At 48.1% G+C, this 20,748-nt stretch overlaps 1 protein-coding gene across 1 annotated transcript in view; it reads right to left on the bottom strand.

Moving 5' to 3' along the window:
* Window positions 1-20,748, bottom strand: part of ABCG4 (ATP binding cassette subfamily G member 4) — a 79,092-nt gene that overhangs the window by 21,580 nt on the left and 36,764 nt on the right. Inside the window, exons 3-5 of the mRNA XM_078608214.1 lie at window positions 13,598-13,715; window positions 11,855-11,987; window positions 9,699-9,749 (exon numbers count right to left, since the gene is read on the bottom strand). Coding sequence (XP_078464340.1) covers window positions 9,699-9,749; window positions 11,855-11,987; window positions 13,598-13,715 — 302 coding nt within the window. The remainder of the gene's footprint in view (window positions 1-9,698; window positions 9,750-11,854; window positions 11,988-13,597; window positions 13,716-20,748) is intronic.

The raw sequence follows: 20,748 nt of genomic DNA, 5'->3' as shown, positions 1-20,748 counted from the left end.
TGGATGTACGCACGTATTCATGTGTGTATGTACAAATGTGTACACGTCTGTTTCAGGCGGCTCTGTAATTAGCCACTGTACTACGACCCTGGCGGGTTGCCGGGTTCGATTCCCGGTCGTGCACATCAGCGGCGAGTGATCTTTGAACTTGCTCCTGAGCCTCCCCCCCCATACGTTGACTTGGCCTCAAATGAGTACCTGGGCGTGGGCTGTAAACATCGACATAGCGGAGACTTAGAGGCGCCCAGGTGTGGTGCTGGCCACAGCACCCCCCTTGTATACCGTGCAGTTTCCCCATCGTGGATTTGACCATTCGCGACAAATGCATCGAGCATCCAGCTCATTTTGAACAGAGGGCTCAGTAGTACCTTGCACGAGACAATCGTGAAAATAAACCGTCGCAGCCTCTCACCCTCCATTGTTATTCCTTGACCATACCCACAAGGCAACCCACGGTTCCCAGAATTCACACTCCACAAAATGTGTGCCACACAATGGTATGTTCATCTTCCGGACCTCATCCTTTGACTACAAATATACGCAGAACTCCGTTCCATCCGTCTTCATATGAACAAAACAATTGTCTAGTCCAGGGGTGGGCGACCTGCGGCTCCGGGCCACTTCGTGACAGTTTATTTATTAAGGACCCACCACTGTCTCATATTGACATGCATTGGCGGCTCTTGAAATCGAGTTGTTTTATTAAATTCTAAAAAAAAATTATCCTTCTAACGTCGCTTGCCGACCCCTGGTTCAGTCCCATCGGTCTTTCGGCTTTCCAGACGAATATTATCAAGAAGCATTTGTTTGTAGCAAGCTCTCGACTTGTTTCCACCTTCTGGGTCTCACCAATCAGGGCTTGTTAAACAATCGCCGCTGGATTATCGGATGTTATTGGCAAGAGTGCTTCAAATAAAATACGGTGGCCCCTCCGTTCAACGCAAACAAAACAAAACCGTGCACAAATCGAATTACTAGTTTCCCCGGAGCATTGTAAAGATGCCTCGAGTCCCCGGTGCCAGTTCACCAAATAAAAAAAAATTCTCGAGAAAAATCGATGCTGCCGTGACGTATACGTCTGTCAATGCCGGTGACTGTACCGGAACAAAAATAAAAATAAAAAATGTGCTGCTAAATGCGGGACATAAAACACAAAGGGCAGTCGATCCGGCGCACTTTGCCTTTGATTTTTTTGCAGCAATTAACCAGATGTTTATCAATGTCCTTTGGCGTCATGGAATTACAATTTGGAGGCTCTCCATTATTAATAAGAATCTTGTAACCTTGTGTATTTTCCACGGATAATTTTTGTTAATTTAATTGCAGCTACTTAATAGCACGACTCTTGGGGTGACGCAGTGGAACGGTGGCGAGTGCGCTGTTGTACTGCACTATGAGCCCCACAACCCAAATTCAATTCCAGGCCATGGCTAATATCAGTGGCGTGCAATGTGAGCCTCACTCGTTTACCAGTCTGCACTGAGACCCACGTGGTGAGGTATGGTCAAACAACACACGACTGATTCCATGTGAAGAAGCCTTCACTCACCTAGCTTCACAATGGCCCGTAAATTATGACTATTATTGAAATAGCATAGCACTTGGGTTAATTTTGAATTATCGAACTGCACCTACACTAGATATTCCTTCGAAAAAGTACATTAGTAAGAAACCACCGTTCGAAAAACAGTCTTATATTCACCGGTATTCATTTTAGAGAGACATTGGGCAGTGTGCAGCAAGAGCGGAAATAGGAAAGTGAACATGTTACACGAAGGGTTCGTGACCTGCTTGGATTTGACCCGGTGGAGGACGGGAAATCTTTTTCGCGGTCTCGCCCCAACGAACCTCGCGTCTCTCATTTCATTCCACGCTCCTTCCTCGCCCCCCCCCCCGTTCACAATACCCCCCCCCTCCCAAGCGGTATCTGTTCCCCCTCCCTCCCTCCCTGTGCCCAATCACGATTCTGTTTTTTTGTAGCTCCTTGGCCCCCCCCCTCGCACTGGAACAAACTGTCCCCTACATGTCAGGCAATCAGCCTTGCCGTAAAATTTTTGTCGTGCCCTTAAACTGGCTTGTCCCCCCCCCCCCGCATTACCCCCCTGCCACCCCCAAAACTCCCTTTCCACCTCCCTTCCCCATCATTTACTCCATCTCCTCTTGCCAACTTCCCTCACCCGTTCACCATCAGTCGCTCATCATTCACCACTCATTGTCACTCCCATCATCGTTTATCGTCATATTCACATTGCGTGCTACAACCTTTTCTAAATCAACCTCATCTCAACGCACACTACTTTTTTTGCCGTGCAAATATTTAATTATTTGTTCAGCACTTTCACCAGGGCGCTACGTAAATTAAATGAAGTGTCCAGGAGGCAGGAATGGTTTGTCTACCCACATCTGGTTCCGGAATTGTGTTCAACTTGATGGCAGTTTACTGCACAGTTTTCGTCATAGCCCCTGCGCCGATAAAACAAATCTGTGGAATAGGTGAAAACCAAAGACACGTTGACTTGATCGCTAAACAGAGTGGTAAGATGCTCATGCTACGAATACGTACTGTTCAATTTTTTTTGTTCAAAGGAGGAGAAACGGCCAGGTGAACGGCACGCACAAATCAACACCAACACCACCAGCACCGTGACCCACAAGCACGACATCACGATTCATGCAACACGAGGCATCGTAGAGTGCCGCAGATCTCTAGCGACGCCTGGACCTCGACTGCAACAATTCCCAAGGGACGTCCCGATCTACCTTCGGAGCTGGGAGCCTCCTACCCCCAGCTCACTGCGGCTGCTGCTGCTGCTGGGTGTTACGCAAGCCGCAGCGAGCGGCTGCCATTGCCAGGCCATATTTCCACAGCGCTCCTCCCCTTTTTTTTGGTTATTTCCAAGGTGACATTTCTCTGTTAACGGGACGGGGGTAATAGCGCAGGGCAATGCACGAACCCTGCGCGTCCCCGCTGATTTAAAAGACGAGGTTCAAAGCCGTAGATTGATTTATGCAAATCGCCGCTACGTGAAATAAACCAAGAAAAATACATGGTGGGGGGGGAGGGTGCTGAAACGCGATGGAAACGTTGCGTCGCCAAGGCAGTCGTCCCCTGGAGAGGCTCGCACCCTCGGCCACAGGAACGTGGAATTTTCACCACTGACCCAGGGATGCAAATGGGAGCAGAAAATCACTTTCGACTTTAGTTTCCCTAACTATAGAGTATTTAATGGTGCAGGCCAGCGTGGGAAATAACCACGTGATGAACGGCCACCAACGATAGGCAGGTGCGAGAGTGTGACAGGTCGTTTGAGCGAATAACCTTCAAAATACAAAACACCTGTGGCCTTTTAAAAATTAATCTGGGGTGGGTTTTTTTTCCACTTGATGGGGGGGAGGGAGGGGGATTCTCATTGTCTGGTGACAATGCCAGCTTGTGAGACACTCACCCACTGCTGATTAGCAGCGGTGTGGTGGAACGATGCATCAACTCATCAGTTAATATCGAGTCCGCATGCTCACGGTGCCCACATCGAAGTCCTGCCGTAAGACTTCAATTTTTTGTGTGCTTGATTTATCAAATGGGTTTTCACAGAATCGCTACAGCCACTAGAGGCCGCTAGATTCAACACGATGTAATATAAACAAATTCTTGAACGGAACAGCAATCCTGAAGCGCAAGGATGACTTGATTCATAGGGGCAAATCGTTACGACCTCAAGCGGAATATTAGCAATAACCTAAAACCCTTGCCAATCCACTGCTGGATGAATGCCTCTCCATACCGCGTGAGTATTGGGGGTTCTTTGACTGTAATTCGCCAAATTGGTCAGCGCAGTTTGGTAAAATGGGGCAATCAGGGTCGGTTCAGGTGTCACCTCGCCACTAAAGCTTTCCGTGGGCCGGGAATCGAACTTGACTCTCCGGGTTCACAGTGCAGGTCTGCAGTGCACTAATCACTCTACCACTGCTCGACTCCCACTGTCATCATTATCATCAGCAGTTATCGCAATCGTGTCACTGCCCCATCGCCTAAGAGCTTGCTAGGACTGTGTATATATAATTTGGGCTCCGTGTGTAGAGGGAGAGCACGCTGCAGTCTTAGACAACGATCCTAGCACTCGCATCCAGCGCTCTAATTACCCAGGAAACTCTGAGCACCACAGCGGACGCCAGGCAGGTCACTCGAACTAACCGCTCCATTCATCACATTCCACATCGTCAGCTTGGGATGCAAGGAAATGGAACACGCTGGTAATGCGAATCATCCGTCTTGTACCGTTCCGACACGCTCCGCCATAACGCAACACAGGGCACAAGCGTGCCGTGTGCATCGGATCCCACGCTAAAAAGGGCAACAGGCTTAAACGTCAAACCCAACACGTTCTGCGAAATGATGAGAGAACCCATCGCAACGGGACAATTCGTGCAGGCTGGAAGGTGCGCCCTACTCACAAACAGCAACAAGGCACGGCTCCCAGCATGCCTTGCGTGTATGTCACGTAACCACCAAATTGCATGTAACAACTCTTATGCATTGGTGGTTTAGAGAAAAATGTGAGCATTGTACTTATGTATGTATCTATGTTCAACTTATTTCGCACCGTACGAAGCCAACCGTGCGAATGTGGTGGTAACATGACATGCACCCAAAGCATGATGAGAGTCGTGGCTTCCTGCTGTTTATTTGCAAAAGACCTAAGCGTGGTGTGACATTGACACCAAACTCCTTAATGTCCCATCAAGCGCACTCCTAGACTCGAAGCCAGACAATCATCATTATCAGCAGTGTTCTGTCCACTGCTGAATGAAGGCCTCCCCAAGTTGTCATCATCCCCTCACTCGCGGTCCTGCGGTTGCCACGGTCCATCCCACTCCCTAGCACGAGGGGGGGAGGGGGGGGATTGCCGTGGCAATCGCTGAATTTCAGAAAATCGGCAAAAAAATACAAAGTGGGTAAATAATTCCGCATTCGGTTAAGTACACCCATGTGTAATTGTAGAAAATAAAAAAATGGCGCCATCTGAACAGCACTTGCTTTCAAACCAATCCGCAAGCAGACTTGCCCTTGGGCTAAGCACTGTTGTTAATATAGCAATTACAGCGGTACAACTTTACATGCGGCAATTTGTGCATGACGATTAATAGCAGAATTAGACTGTGTAATTATTAGTATTGAGGTGGGCCTCACCAAACCAGATTCCAACAATTTCGGCGGGTTCCTCTCCGATTGACCGTTTCGACACCGCCCTGGTACCAATTCACATTCTGAGCAAACTGTTAATTTTGAGGGCAACGAGCGTCAGCCGTTACTTACGAGGCAGCAGAGGCCCTAATGGGAGGGCGGAGACAGGTCCCACACACAGACACTGGGCCACCAAGCGCAAGCAACAACAACCACCGCCACCTTTCGTCGACAGGTGACTATCGCCACAGCGACTGCGCCAGGCTAGGCGCGGCTTTGAGGCCATGTGAAGTGTCGCAGGCTCGCTGGCAGGTGATCACGGAATAGACCCAGGTGTAATGGGATAACAGGCGGAGATGACCGGCTGATCCAGTAACAGTGCTCCCCCCCCCAACTGTGCCAACTCGCTGTGTATTATTAGCCAGCCGGCACTCTGCCCGTTGTTGTGAGCATCACTCCTCCACCCTCCGTTGTTGTTGTCGGAGGGGACTGCCCCTCCTCCTCTATTGGAGCCTACAGAGCGAAAAAGCGGTGCACGATGCGTACGAAGTAAAACCAGAGATGGTGAGCACCCTTCATGTTTGTATCCGAGATATTTACAAAACTCGCACAGATTCACTTAATCGCCTTCATAATGGAGTTTTTTTTTTGGGTTAGATCGCGTAACTTTGTGTCGTTAAACCCGCCATCATCCGACAGCGAATTAGTAAGGTTTGTCACGTAAACAATACGTGCCAATTCTAGATTTGAAGCTTTCGTGACTGCAAGGATTCATATTCTTAGGTTTTTTTCGGTAAAGTCACGTAGGTAAAAAATGTTAATTAATAAAAGTAAAATAAAAAATAAAACAAAATAAAAAATCACGACGTTTCGGAAGCAACACAAGCCTCCGTCTTCAGGTGGAACCGTCACAGCCACCACGACAGCTGTATCAAGTGAATACGTGCCAATTAGTTACGAGTTCAGCACACCGCTTGTGTGTTGGAGAGTAAATCCACACCATTTACAATTCGAGTACGACGTTTCGCCGGTAATTACAAACCAGCCTCATCAGGCGACAGCCAAAAATGTGACAAACCACTAATTAGCTGTGTCGGATGGTGGTGGTTTTAACGACGAATTCATATTTACGCAATCTAACCTTTAAAAAACCCTCTATTATGGATAATATTGGTCGCGAAACTCTTACCTCTTACAACGAGGTGGCCAGCTAAAGTGCCAAGCTGGCACCGCTTAGATCCTGGGTTTGAATCCAGGCAGTCACCTGGGATGAAGCTATTTAAACACGTTCCTTCGGAGTGGGCAGGTAGGAACTTGGTTCCACAGCGCATTCGTGCACGACAGAAAGCTCACGGTCACGTGACGCACTTAAACCAATCCGGGAGCGTACATGTTTGGGAGGGGCTATGCACAACAGACAAATAATCCCTGGTGGGCAGTGTGGAACCTGTTGTTCCTACCTGTACTATTGCTATTTTAATTTCACCAGGTAAGGCCCACTGAGCTATACAGCTCTTTTTCAGAAGCGACCTGGCCATCAGAAATGATAGCCCAACGAAGTGGCTTATCGCGTGGAAATTTACAGCAGCCAAATTACTCGAAATAATGCCGAGGAAATTGCGTCACCGATTTGAAGGGATTTTCTCAGAGGTAGTTCTGTGACATCCGCTTCCGTGGGCTCTTTCTCTACCGCACAGGGCCGCACTTGCTTTGAGGGCGACCCGAACACGACTCTTAACGCCGATAGACACGATGCCGACGACACCATCGCGATGAATTGGAGGTGAAAGGAAATTAATGAGGAGACGCTGCCTATGAAGCCCCCCCCCCTTCTTCCTCAAGTGGGCAGCGGGAGGTGAAATTGTCTGCACGATAAGGAAACCTCATACTTCTTGGTTCTTTCGGTAAAGTCACGTAGAAGGGAAGTAATAAAATAATAAAAAGAAAACATAATAAAATAATGTTTTCTTTTTATTATTTTATTACTTCCCTTCTACGTGACTTTACTGAAAGAACCAAGAAGATGAATCCCTGCAGTCACGAAAGCTTTAAATCGTAAAATGTAACCTCATACTGCCGAGTTGTACTGTACCCTTCTCCAGATGATGAAACGTGCTTTTTCCCCTGTATTTAAAAATAATGTTGGAGTGCGCGTCTGAGAATCTGGTGTGTGTGTGACCAGATTTTGTATACTATATTGACACTGGGCACAAGTTTGGGCTGCACCTTGATTTCCGGAACATGTTACACTGCAGAGAATACGGTAAATATTGTATCAGAAAGCGGTTAACCAGGCTTACGGAGAACAGCACACTCTGTAATGCTGTGCTGATACCCGCCTGTGATAGGGAAGATGGTTTGAAAACAGCCAGCCGTGCATTCTGGCAATATCTACAGTGGCTGTAACAGCACTCCGATAATGGTTCCTAAGAAAATATACTGGACAAGCAAAGTACGGCACACTCTTGACACGCGGTCTGTGTCTCTTTCGCACATTTTTAGAGGTGAAAATATATTTTTTTTGTACCGTCAAAGCCTTGGCAAGCAGGTCACAGCTGAATATGACGCGCTTGCAAGTGTAATATTGTGCTCACGTTCATTGCCTCCATAAACAAAACTGCATGCAGTAAACATGTGCTGTGCAGTGCTGAAGCCCATCGGAAGCCGCCACTCGGAGGGACAATGGCCAACAGAGCGGCAGTCGAAGAATGGACCGCGATTGTGAGCCCGTCCAGCGGGGAGACGGAGCAATAAAATCCGTGCGTGCGCAGACGTTGGGTGGATTCATCTTCTTCGTTCTTTCGGTAAAGTCACGTAGAATGGAAATAATAAAATAATAAAAATAAAACATAATAAAATAATTCATTCAGACTGTCTTATCGACATACCTGTTTCTTCACCTGAGGACGGCTGCTTGCGTTGTGGCCGAAACGTCGTGAGAATAATTTTATTGGTTTATTTTTTATTACTTTATTATTTCCATTGTACGTGACTTTACCGAAAGAACCAAGAAGGTGAATCCCTCCGGTCACGAAAGCTTTAAATCGAAAGTTGGGTGGATTGTTAAGTCGCAGGATCGTGAGAGGTGGCGTCGCCTTGGGGTGTCGCTTCACCATGGCTGTACGTTGAACTTCTTTCGCACCGTACGTAGCCAACCGTGCTCATCGGAGGTGCGGGGGAAGGACAACAAACTCAGCACAAAAAGCAGTTGTAAAGAAATTCGTTTTCTATCTAGATTTTAAAGTGCATAGCTCCAGTGGCTTCCTAAAATCGGAAGAAAGAGCGTTTCAAATGGCCGCAGAAGCGCATCTGAAAGCGCCGCGCGATGCGGTGACCACCATCTTTGTTCGATGGGCAGCCGCCAAAAGCCGCCGCAGCCGCTGCTGCTGCAAGGATGACCGGAGTTCACGTCGTGGTTTATGCTCCTTGACGACAGCAGCAGCAAAGGTACCGTGGTTTTTATTTGCGGCAAGCGCTTTGTTTGTGTGTGTGCGAACGAGCGGCGAGGTCTGGCGAACGAAGAGTGGAGGAGAGCAGGCGGCCGCCCGCACGACGCAACAGACCCGGCGGGTTACGCGCTGCGCCGCCATTGTGCGGAGAGAGTCACAACGCAAAGCCTCGGCCTTCTCTCTCTCTCTCTCAGGGGTCGCGCGACAGCTCGGAAGGCCCCACCCCCCTCCCCCTCCTCTAACCCCCCCCCCTCCTCCTCTAACCCCCCCCCTCCTCTAACCCCACCCCCTCCTCTAACCCCCCCTCCTCTAACCCCCCTCCTCTAACCCCACCCCCTCCTCTAACCCCCCTCCTCTAACCCCCCCCTCCTCTAACCCCCCCCTCCTCTAACCCCCCTCCTCTAACCCCACCCCCTCCTCTAACCCCCCTCCTCTAACCCCCCTCCTCTAACCCCCCTCCTCTAACCCCCCCTTCCTCTAACCCCCCCCTCCTCTAACCCCCCTCCTCTACCCCCCCCCCTCCTCTAACCCCACCCCCTCCTCTAACCCCCCCTCCCCCCCGTGGATCTTCCCCGCACTAATTTCTTCTTCACGAGATGTTCCAATCTTTGTACTTAATTTTTCTTCGATTGTTCAGCACCTTGGGGGGGAGGGAACAGCTAGTTGCAAAAGGTACGTTGCTGACATTATTACGATGACCTAATTACGGAGGAATTGTTTCTGGAACCGCCTCTGCTGGTAACACACAATTAAAAACGTTCCTTCGTCCAGCAGCCTACCGAATTTCCAGACCAACATTATCAAGCGGTGTTTATTTAAGCAAGCAAGCAAACTCTGGACTTGTTTGCAAGATGATGGGTCTCAGCAGCAGAGCCGTGTTTCTCAACCAAATGCTGCCAGATTACCAGACGTTATTGGCAAGAGTATTCCATTTAAAGACAAATAAAGCACCGGTAATGAACACGAGACGGATGATACAACGTACTGGAGAAAAAAATATATATACAAACAAATAATAATTAAAATCACGTGACACACACTAGCAGTTTCATCCAAACTGAACTCACCAGCCTCTTCTTCTCGTCCAATTTCTCTTGCAATTTCAGATTTGCGGAGACCTGCGATGAAAAGATGAGGAGCAGAGAGTTAGCCGTTGGCTAAAGAAATCGGTAAAGCGGCGCAGATTTGAGAGCATTCCGTTTCAGGATTTACACTCAACGAGGGCAGAATGTGTCCCAGAGGGCGGCCTGCCAAGGAGATGGAACTATGAAAATCGGCTCGTGTGCAGGGGGCGATTGCTACATCGCAAGATCGTGAGAGATGGCAAGGGACTTGGGGAGGCTTTCATCCTGCAGGGGATCCACCAGGGCCAATGATAATGCTAATGAAGAAGGGAATTTCTGCGAGTGGTTAAAATGTAAAGAGACTCCAGAGGGCCTCTGTGGGGCTCTCTCTAGTGGAGGCCCTTCCGCCAGCAATGGCCATGAGCTGGCAATTGCAGGGCTGCAGCTCTACCCTGTTGTCATTTTTTTTGATCATCATTGTTACAATGAAAAAATGGTGCCATCAACAACCTAATTAGCAACTGTCTTTACATACTCTTTGGTTCTTTCGGTAAAGTCACGTAGGTGAAAATAAAAATAATAAAAAGAAAAATATTATTTTATTAAAAAAAAATTATTTTATTCTTTTTATTTTCACCTACGTGACTTTACCGAAAAAACCAAAGAGTATGGATCCTTGCAGTCACGACAACTTAAAATCTAGTATCAACTGTCTTCCCCCATGTTAACACTGGGTGGCATTGAAGCAATAATGAAACAAGAACCTCACTCTTAAGATTCCTACCACCTTGACTGGGAAATCGGTAACCGGAGCCTTGTCCCCTCACCGGATGCCGAGCGTGCAAACCCCCAACGGCACAGCGGCCTCCGCAAACGTCACAACGGCGTCGTTCGCAAACGTCACGGTCTAAGTGCCATCACTCCGTGGTGCGAACCCCCTAATTAGAATTATTGCACCGCAACTAACGAGGCGGTCACACGGCTTTGCCGCTTTGGCGCTTTGTTGCCGGATGCGCGCAGTCGCGACCGCTTTTGGGTACCGGCGGCGTATTGATCCAGGATGGGGTTACGTGCTAACGTTATTTGTCGGCTTCTGTCGATGGAAATAGAAGCAGGATAAGAGCAGGTTGCAGCGAAGGCAAAAGGTGAAACGGGTTCTTTGGAAGCCCCACACTGGAATTGAAGATTTGCCATCCATCTGATAATCATTTTATTTTATGCATATCTTTTTAATATTTTTTTTTTTACAATGCTAACTTCACTATGGTACAAATAAAGTAAATGGAATGAACCAGGAGTGGAATTTCCATCAGATGCCATCTCAAGAACATGGGTCTGATCCCAGCAGTGTGAACAAGGTTACCACTACTACTGATGTACAAAAAAATATTACGGGAAAAATCATCTCTAAATACCAGGCAGCGGGGAGACCTACACGTAAAGTCACTGTCTTGAGTGGTGTATCAATAACATGTTTACAAAAACCAGGACTATAAAAAAACTGAAGAGCTACCTGGGAAAGAGGACACCCTGGGGAAACCAGGACAGGTGGCAACCCAATTTGTGGCTCTATATCACCGAACAAGATGAATTAGCGCAATTGCCGAATGCCTCCGCTGGGCCCACTAAGCCTGAAATTAATGCCGAGCGACAGCTTTTCCTCAACTGATGTCGGCAAACGAAGCGACACCCTCCAAGTTGAAGGCGGTAGAGGGGCCCCTCCACTAGAAGAAGCTTGAGACAGCCCCCTCCAGAAGGTGTCTTGGCCTACTCTTCCAAGCCTGGCCAGCCCGTCAAAGGGTGGGAGTACCCACACTTTACAACGTCACGTGCGACCTGCCGGTAGACTAAACTCTGGTGAACCCGTTGAGATTGCTGCGTCCAGAGAGACTGGGGGGGGGGGGGCGGTGGGGGGTTGAGGGGGGGGCACAGAGTTAAGAAACTTGCTCCATTGTTTCGAATGCCACACTGGGTGACCAAATACAAAACTGTCGAACTGTGGATTTCATGTCACAGTGTGTTGAACCGTTACACCGCAGCAGCAGCAGCAGCATCCCCTGTGCGTACAGACTCGCGGTACGACTGCCATGCGGCACTCTCAAATGGCGAAGGAAGGAAAGCACGAATCTCGCACACTGAGGGAGACTAACGCCACTCACCATCATGGCCTCCTGCACTGTGAGGTGTGGCAGGAGGACATCGTCCTGCATGATGTAGCAGGACATCTTCCTGAAGGTGCGCGGGTCGCGTGGATTCCCATTCACCAGGATCTGTCCCTTCATCCCCGTCTTCCTGCACCGCACACAGCAGCAGAAGCAGCACTTGGTTCTCTCTCGGCCACGACCAGGCAAGCGTGAGCACGTGTTTTAGCAGTCCATCACGAATGTGCCGCGCCTGATCGCACCGCGGTAAGCTCTTTGGAACACCACGGCTTTTAATCCCGATACAAAACTGGCTCAGATTCGAGGATGGATCCCGAACATCATCATCTCGCAAGTAACTGGTTCCAGGTCTTCGGGCCAGAGAACCCCAAAACTGCGCCGGCCGTAGCGCTCCACAAGCTATGCGCAGGGGGAGGTACAGCAGCAGCTCATCGTGGGCTGCAGATCGCAGACGGCGTCGATTGGGGTCCGTCGAGGCTTCTACACCACCACCACCACTACCGACAATAACAGCAACAATAATTATGTACTGTATAGCCATTAATCAATCTAATGCTGGATGAAGGCCTCACCCAAGCCATTTCGACGATAATAGGGCACGCATTGGCGAGATGTTAACTACCTCGTCTGGTATACAGGAGGTCGTGAGTTCAATCCTGACCCTGACGCCTGTACATTTGGAGTTCGCATGTTCTCCCCGTGGATGTGTGGATTTTACTCCGGGTCCTCCGGTTTTTCCCTCCACATTTAGAATCGACAAACGTTTAGAGTATTTGGTCGCTAAAAATTTCCACGCGATAAGCCACTCGGTTGATCCATCATTTGTGGCCTGGTCGCTTTTGAAAAAGAGCTACATAGCTCAGTGGGCCTTCCCTCGTAAAAGAAAAAATAAATAAAAATTTAGTTAGCACCCGGTCAGTGCGGACCGGTGAATTGCTGGCGAGCGGAGAATCGGTTCAGACATCGCTCGCCACAGATGTTAATCGTGAATTCAGGTTGCTGGGTTCATAGCGCAGGGTGCCAACTAAACCCCAGGAGCACACATTGCTTCACCCCCACAGCGATCGTTCCAACGGGAAAGACAACGACCGTCTTTCAAAGCAATGCACGCCGAGGCCGGGAGCCAATGTAGTTTTTCTCTATTGGACGAGTAGAGCGATAAAGCGGTGCGTGTGTGTGTTCCCAAGCAGCATTCTGTTAATGCATTAAGAAGACGATTATTGTCAACTTGCCAGGCCGCAGCCTAGATCAACAAAGTATTGCAATATCCACGCCTTGAAGGTATTAGGAGATCAATCAATGAATTCAAGATAGTTTTGTCTCAATAGTAGATTGCTCACGTGATTGTTACTCAAGGCGGGGCGCGGTAGAAAACAGCGTTTAGCGTACTGCGCTATAAACCCGATAACCTGAAATCAATTCCCCCATCACGGCCAACGTCGGTTACGGCTGATATCTAAAAAACAGTAAACAGGCCCCGCCCTTCACCAACCCGCAATGGCGAGCAGGGTGACAGCACGGTGATTTAAACCCCATAACTGACTGGCACGGCACTGGGAGTCCCTCGCAACAATTGGGAGAAAAGATATCGATCATGGCCCCCTACGGAGCGCGTACTGCACAGCACGCCTGTGAAAAACACAGGCGCTGCCACAGCAACAGTGACAGTCTCGCGCTGCGTCAGAAACGGGCGCGCGTACCCAGGTGCGGGACTTCGTTTGATGCGAGGACGCCACTCACCGATATCCGGCCAGGATGTTCATGAGCGACGATTTTCCCGCGCCCGATGGTCCCATGATGCCCACGAGCTCTCGGCTGCAGAATTTACCCGAGAGACACTTGAGCACCGTCTTGTAGCCTGTGAAGGGGTCAAGACACAGGTCAAGCGTCGCTCACACTGCAGCCTGTGGGGGTCAAGATGCAGGTCAAGCGCTCTCACACTGTAGCCTGTGGGGGTCAAGATGGAGGTCAAGGGTTGCTCACACTGCAGCCTGTGGGGGTCAAGATGGAGGTCAAGGGTCGCTCACTGCAGCATGTGGGGGTCAAGACAGGTCAAACATCGCTCACACTGTAGCCTGCGGGGGTCAAGACAGAGGTCAAGGGTCGCTCACACTGTAGCCTGTGAAGGGGTCAAGACGGAGGTCAAGCATCGCTCACACTGCAGCCTGTGGGGGTCAAGACGGAGGCTGGGTGGAGAGGGACTGGGTGGGGAGGGTGGGGAGGGGCTGGGTGGGGAGGGTGGGGAGGCGCTGGTCACCCCGTGGTGCCCTTATAAAACTCAACGTTTAACATACTCACGCCGGCTTGTGCCCGCCCTCACAGTCGGGAATATTTGCGGAATACACCACGCCGCCGTTGACCCTGGCCATTGACCGAGCAACCCAACGTTCCTCTACCAGCTCCTTCCGCAGGAATGTGTTTAAGCATTTCGTTTGAAAGATTTTACATATAAAGAACCTATAATACGAAACATATTTGATAAACCTATATCTAAATAGATTATTCTACACATGCCATTTCAATGTAAGTGTGCCATAGCCGGTGTTCCCAAAGCAATACCAACTATTAAACAAACCCGTAAAAACAAAGTTTTTCACTATAAATCCTTTATATGCGTGGCGGCTAGAGTCCTCTCGTCCTCTGGCTTGAGATGGCTGCCACCTATGCGTCAGATGATTGTCTGCCACCATTAAGCAATTGGTAATTAAATATTTAATTTGTTTTCCCTAAACAGTGTAAAATTTTGGATTTTTTTTTTCACGAAAATTAATTGTCACACACAACGAGTCTGTGTGGAAAATGTCAGCTCGATTGGATCACGGGAAGTGGGTTAAAAAACGAGCGAAAGATTTGCACGGTCCCAAGCAAGCAAGCGAACTTAATATAAAGGATTTAAAAATATATTCGCCTGTGGAGGACGCGGGGATCGATACCGCGACCTTTGGCATGGGAAGCGAGGGCGCTACCAACTGCGCTACTCCGCCACGGCCTGTGGAGGGGTTACGCTCTGGGCTCTTACACTCTGACGTTCAGCCAAAGCCATGAATGCGTTCTATTTGAATATATGTAAAATAATTTTTTTTTGCCTAAAAAGTGTAACATTTTGGAAAAAAATTTTCACGAACAATAATTGTCTGGCACAACGAGTCTGTGTGGAAAATGTCAGCTCGATTGGATCACGGGAAGTGGGTTAAAAAAAGACCGAAAGATTTGCACGGTCCTTAACAAGCAAGCAAGCACGCAAGCAAGCAAGCAAGCACGCGAACTTAATATAAAGGATTTAAAAAGGTCCTTAGTCAAGTCGTTTTAAAACTCAATGGATTTTCTCAGAAAATGTGACTTCTTTCATAAGGGCAAAAAAATCAGCAATGAGTTTGATCGCATCGGCATTATCCTATTTCTAGGCAGAATTCAATTTAGGCTCCACCAAGCTGACAGTTCAATGCAACTTGAAAGCCAATCCTCTTCCACATTCCTGTGCGGCCGCCATACAGCTGCGCAAGCATTTATTCTTTTTCCTCATCCATTTTCGTTGTGCCATTTGACCCAAACGTCGTCCCGACTGTGCCGTCTGGCGTCACGTCGGCGCGTGATGGAGCATCCATTCGGATCTCTCGCAGAGCGGAGACACCCTTCGTGTCGGAGAACGGCCCACAGAAGTGGCATCACAGAGCTACCTCTGAGATCCCTTCCAGCGATATACAGCCTGCAGGCAGTAGATGGCAGCACTTGCCACTTCCGATGCACACAACAGTCAAGAGCGAGATTCTTTTTTTCAAAATCGAGTGCAGAATAAAATTGTGCGATGGCTTTTTTGTGCAGTCGTTGGTGACCATCAACTCACTACGATCGGGGACCCAGTCGCAATCACAGGCGCCATGGTGGTGAGATGTTAACTACCTCGCCTGGTATGCAGGAAGTCGTGGGTTCAATCCCTATCCCGATGCCTGTACATTTGGAGTTTGCATGTTCTCTCCCCATGGTCGCATTGATTCATCTCCTGGCCCTCTGGCATTTCCCTCCACATTTAGATACATGCTTTTAGAGTATTTGGCTGATAAACATTTCCACGTGATAAAGCCACGTTGTTGAACTATCATTTGTAGCCAGGTCGCTTCTGGAAAAGAGCTACGTAGCTCAGTGGGCCTTACCTGGTAAAATAAATAAATGTTTCGTGTTAGTTATTTACAGGCGGCTGTCTGGATTCAAACCAATGCATGCATCAGTGCCAGCTCAGCACTTTGACTTTGGAGTCACCTGCCCACCTCCCCGTACAAGCGAACTTAGTCCATAACCCACACCGGTGCTCCGCTGCCCACAACAATGCAATCTGCTGCAGAAGTCGGTAGAGAAAGTAGGTTGCTAGCAGGCCATCTGTATGAGAGCTTGAATATCATCTCCTATGCACAATTCTTTTTTTCTTTATGGTGCTCTGGTTACCTCCAATTCGTACAGAAAATATTCAAGGATTTGGCCAAACAATTACCAAAGTAGTATGCTTGTGAAGAAAGAATAGTCTTGAATTGAGAATTTTCTAGTTAAATCAAGAAAAAAATATGATACTGTGATAGACAAAGAGTGATAATAAAATCTGACTCACACATCGCTCAATAACACTTCCCGAAGGATGAACACATTTGTGCGTTTTGGGAAATGGTTCTTCTGGGACAACAGCCAGACAGACCACTTGACGAAAGTAATGACATATAAACCATTCGAGGAATCGGGAACACAGCTATGCTCCCACCAAGATAATTCACAACTATGGATACAATGTGTTATTTTAATCAACTGATATAGACATTCAATTGAATGTCGTTTGCAAGGCTGCTCACAAAAAACACCGACACAAAAGCAGCGTTATTCTCTACTGTGCAGACAAAAGGGAGGCAGGCCTAAAGTCAAACGACAACAACAGTGCACTCGCTCTACTGAATAAAAGATGAACGTCGCGTCGTTGTAAAAATAAACTATAATATACAGTATTGGCAAATATAGAAACGAAGGAGCGGCCTTAATGGCAAGAAGGGTCAGAAACGTATCGGATTTCACGGGAAAAAAAAAAAGCCACCCAGATAATGTTCTTGTGGTCTAGCCCAGGGATGTATTTGGATAATGTATCGAGCTACCTGTGTCAGAGAAATGATAACCAGATATGGTTTCTTTGCAGGTTGAGAGATTGGGGTCACCTATCACAGGCACGAGACGACCGGGGCACACAATGTATGGGTAAGGGCAAATGACGCACCGCTTTGGTGGATAACCAGTCAAAAGATAATTGCGATTATGATGCTCGTCAAAGTCACGACTATTTGAATTCGTGCAATAATAAAAGTCAGGCGTTACTACACGCTATGGTAATTCAATGATTACGACGGTGATTATGATGACATTTGGACAATGATGGCAGTCGCTAATTATACATGCATTATAATCATTCACAGCGATTTTGCAATCCACTGATATCACTTGTTCGTCTATCATCATGAGCCATGGTCAATCAACTACCGGATGAAGCTCCTCAAGCCGTCACCAACTCTTGCGGTGTAATAATCCACATGGCAACTGCAACAGCCACCGATTTCATCGTTCCATCTGCTCCGTGGCCATGGCCCCCGGGACAATTACCATTCCTTGACTGCCAGTCCATTATTGGAGTCTTTGTGTTTAGTTTGTTCTCCTTCCCCCGCACCACCGATTAGCACGGTTGGCTATGTATGGTGCGAAAGAAATTCAACATACATACAGACAGAGCCATCCGTCGTATATGGCGACTAAATGTATGTAATTTCTGTTTCACATAAAGTATAAATTAAGGCACAAATTCAATACGTGTCGTGTTAAATTCGCATTTTACAGAATGTTGAATCTCTACATTATAAATCGACATTATAAATCTTGTGGGGGAAAAAAATGGTGCCGCCCTTGCCGCCTGGTAGTGCAGCGTGCAGCGCAGTGCAGGAGAGTCCCAGGGCTGGTACTGTACTCCACGTGTACTCCCTTCAATCGCTGCCAGTCGCAACAGCGGCGGTGTCGCTCATCCTTCCTCCTCCCGGAAACCGGCACGGAAATGCTGCCGAGGGTTTACTGGAGGGCATTGGCTCAAGGTAACCCGGCCTATCTTGCCGCGAGCAGCAGCCAGCACGTAAACCGCATTTTGGGCAAGCACTATTTGCGCAAAAACGGAGATCCATAAGGCGATGCCGAAGGTGTTGTTCGGAAATCGATAGGCAATGCCGAGACGAAGCGCTTGCGGGTGTGCAAAACGAGTGCACGTCGGTGGTCAATTATAATTTTTGTGTGAATGCCCCGATGGCGTAGGTGAACAGCACTGTGCACGCAGAACAATAGCAAATGTGAGACACGCAGTGCGAGCGGTGTGTGGGGAGAACCGCATTTCTCCTGATTATTATAAAACATTATCTTTTTTTTTCAATTACTTGAAAGCAAAAATACCAGGCGTGCACCAATCACCTCATGCAACAATCACCACGGTTTTTAACCAGCACTGTACAGTATGTTTTTAAATTTCCAGACTTATTTTGAGTATTATTCATATTTGATCATACAATTATCGATTTTCTATTCAATGTGATTTCAAATTTTTTTTGCTGCATTCTAGAGTGTGATTCAATTATGCCTCGGGGCCGGATTTTTAACGCGTAAGAACGCATCTCCAATTATAAAATGGGAGGCAATGAGAATTTCGCTTTTAGGGACCACTTATCAGGAGCATATCTGCTCGTGAAGCCAAGCAGATGCCCATATTTACACCGACGATCGAATGCAAAGTTCTTAAATAACATCGTGGACACGGCTAAATGGAAGGCCACGATTGCCGACGGCTTTGAGAGAGGACATGGCACACACACAGAGAGAGCGAGATGACGATGATGATCAAGTTAGCAATGATAAACATGACAATAACCAAACCAAGTTGCCACACTTGGGCCATAAGACAATAACACGACCAAAAGTCAAACGGGTTCAACGCTCATCAACATCCCACATCATAAAAAATTAACCCGTAAAAACAAAGTTTTTCACTATAAATCCTTTATATGTAAGATCACCTCTTAACATGCCCCGTATATTCCCGAGGGCACTAGCGTTGACCCATTTTACCACTTTCAAGAACCTGGCGGCTTCAATTTAACTGCTCTATAAATAGTCTCCACTGTACAGCGTGGGGGCAGGGATTTCATGCCATGTGGTTAGTCAACCTTTGCGTCATCATGAAACGGGCGGCTCGAGTCCTCTCGTCCGCTGGATTGAGATGGCTGCCACCTATGGGTCAGATGATTGTCTGCCACCATTAAGCAATGAGTAATTAAATAATTAAAGAAATGTCCCTAAACAGTGTCAAATTTTGGAACTTTTTTTCACGAAAATTAATTGTCACGCACAACGAGTCTGTGTGCAAAATGTCAGCTCGATTGGATCACGGGAAGTGGGTTAAAAACGACTGAAAGATTTGCACGGTCGTAAGCAAGCAAGCAAGCACGCAAACAAGCAAGTGAACTTAATATAAAGGATTTAATAAAGGATTTTAAAAGGTACGGCAACGCAGGCGCCTTCAATGCCACCCACGAGCACCCTGAGAACGACGCTAGCCTGACCCAGATTACCCAAAACGCCACGAGCCGGGCAACGCGTTCATTCCGCGTGCTGGGGGAGCCAATCACCGCCGCCCCCCCGCATCTCGCGCACACAGCGCTCCTGTCAATCGCTGCCAGTGGCAACGGCGGCGGTGTCGCTCCTTCCTGCTCCCGGAAACCGGCACGGAAATGCTGCCGAGGGTTTACTGGAGGGCATTGGCTCAAGGTAACCCGGCCTATCTTGCCGCGAGCAGCAGCCAGCACGTAAACCGCATTTTGGGCAAGCGCTATTTGCGCAAAAACGGAGATCCATAAGGCGATGCCGAAGGTGTTGTTCGGAAATCGATAGGCAATGCCGAGACGAAGCGCTTGCGGGTGTGCAAAACGAGTGCACGTCGGTGGTCAATTGTTTGTTTTGTGTGAATGCCCCGATTGCGTAGGTGAACAGCACAGTGCACGCAGAGCAAGCGTAAATGTGAGACACGCAGGGTCAGCGGTGTGTGGGGAGAACCGCATTTCTCCTGATTATAAAACAGTCCCCTTCTTGATTCATTATTATTTGAAAGTAAAAGTTGGAGATTCGTCGTGTAATCTGCTACTTGGCCTGAAACCCGGCATCTGGACACGCAAACACCGACTAGCACGATTGGCTACGTACGGTGCGATAGAAGTTCAACGTACAAACTAAAATTGTGCAAAGGCATCCAATCTATATTTCACTCAGTCTACGTCACTCACGTCGACATGAACTCAGTATATGTGTCAGTCGTGCGTACGTATGAGCTCAGGTCTCTCCGAAACTATGTGTCAGTCGTACGTATATATGAGCTCAGGTCTCTCTGAAACTATGTCTCAATCGTACGTACATATGAGCTCAGGTCTCTCTGAAAACTGCTTGCGGCTCTGGTCTGTTTTTCAACAAGGAATATTAGCCGATGGAAATCGGAGGGGGTAGGGGGGGATCATCTAGCCAATTAGAATTGGTTCGATCTCGATGACTTGCGCAACTTCAACTCATCAAATTTCAGCTCGTTAAATAACAATGCCCTCGCGGTACGTTATGAAGGTTTAGCCGCGATGTTCTATTGTTCGTGTGCAGGTGCTCTGTAGATTCGAATTATTATTATCATATAGCAGGACCATGTAAAAATGGTCCCCATGCTCTCCCCTGAGATCTCCGAGTGAATTGTGTTGTGTAAATTCCATATTCCTATGGTGGGGACCAGTCTCCATAGAAGACCAACACCGCGTGGTCGAGCCTCAGCAGGCGATGCTCAATTCCATCGCTCCACC

Source organism: Lampetra planeri, chromosome 29 (genome assembly GCF_965212315.1).
Source record: "Lampetra planeri chromosome 29, kcLamPlan1.2.h2, whole genome shotgun sequence".
Taxonomy (NCBI): Eukaryota; Metazoa; Chordata; class Hyperoartia; order Petromyzontiformes; family Petromyzontidae; genus Lampetra; species Lampetra planeri.
This window is presented reverse-complemented; position numbering and strand designations above follow the sequence as displayed.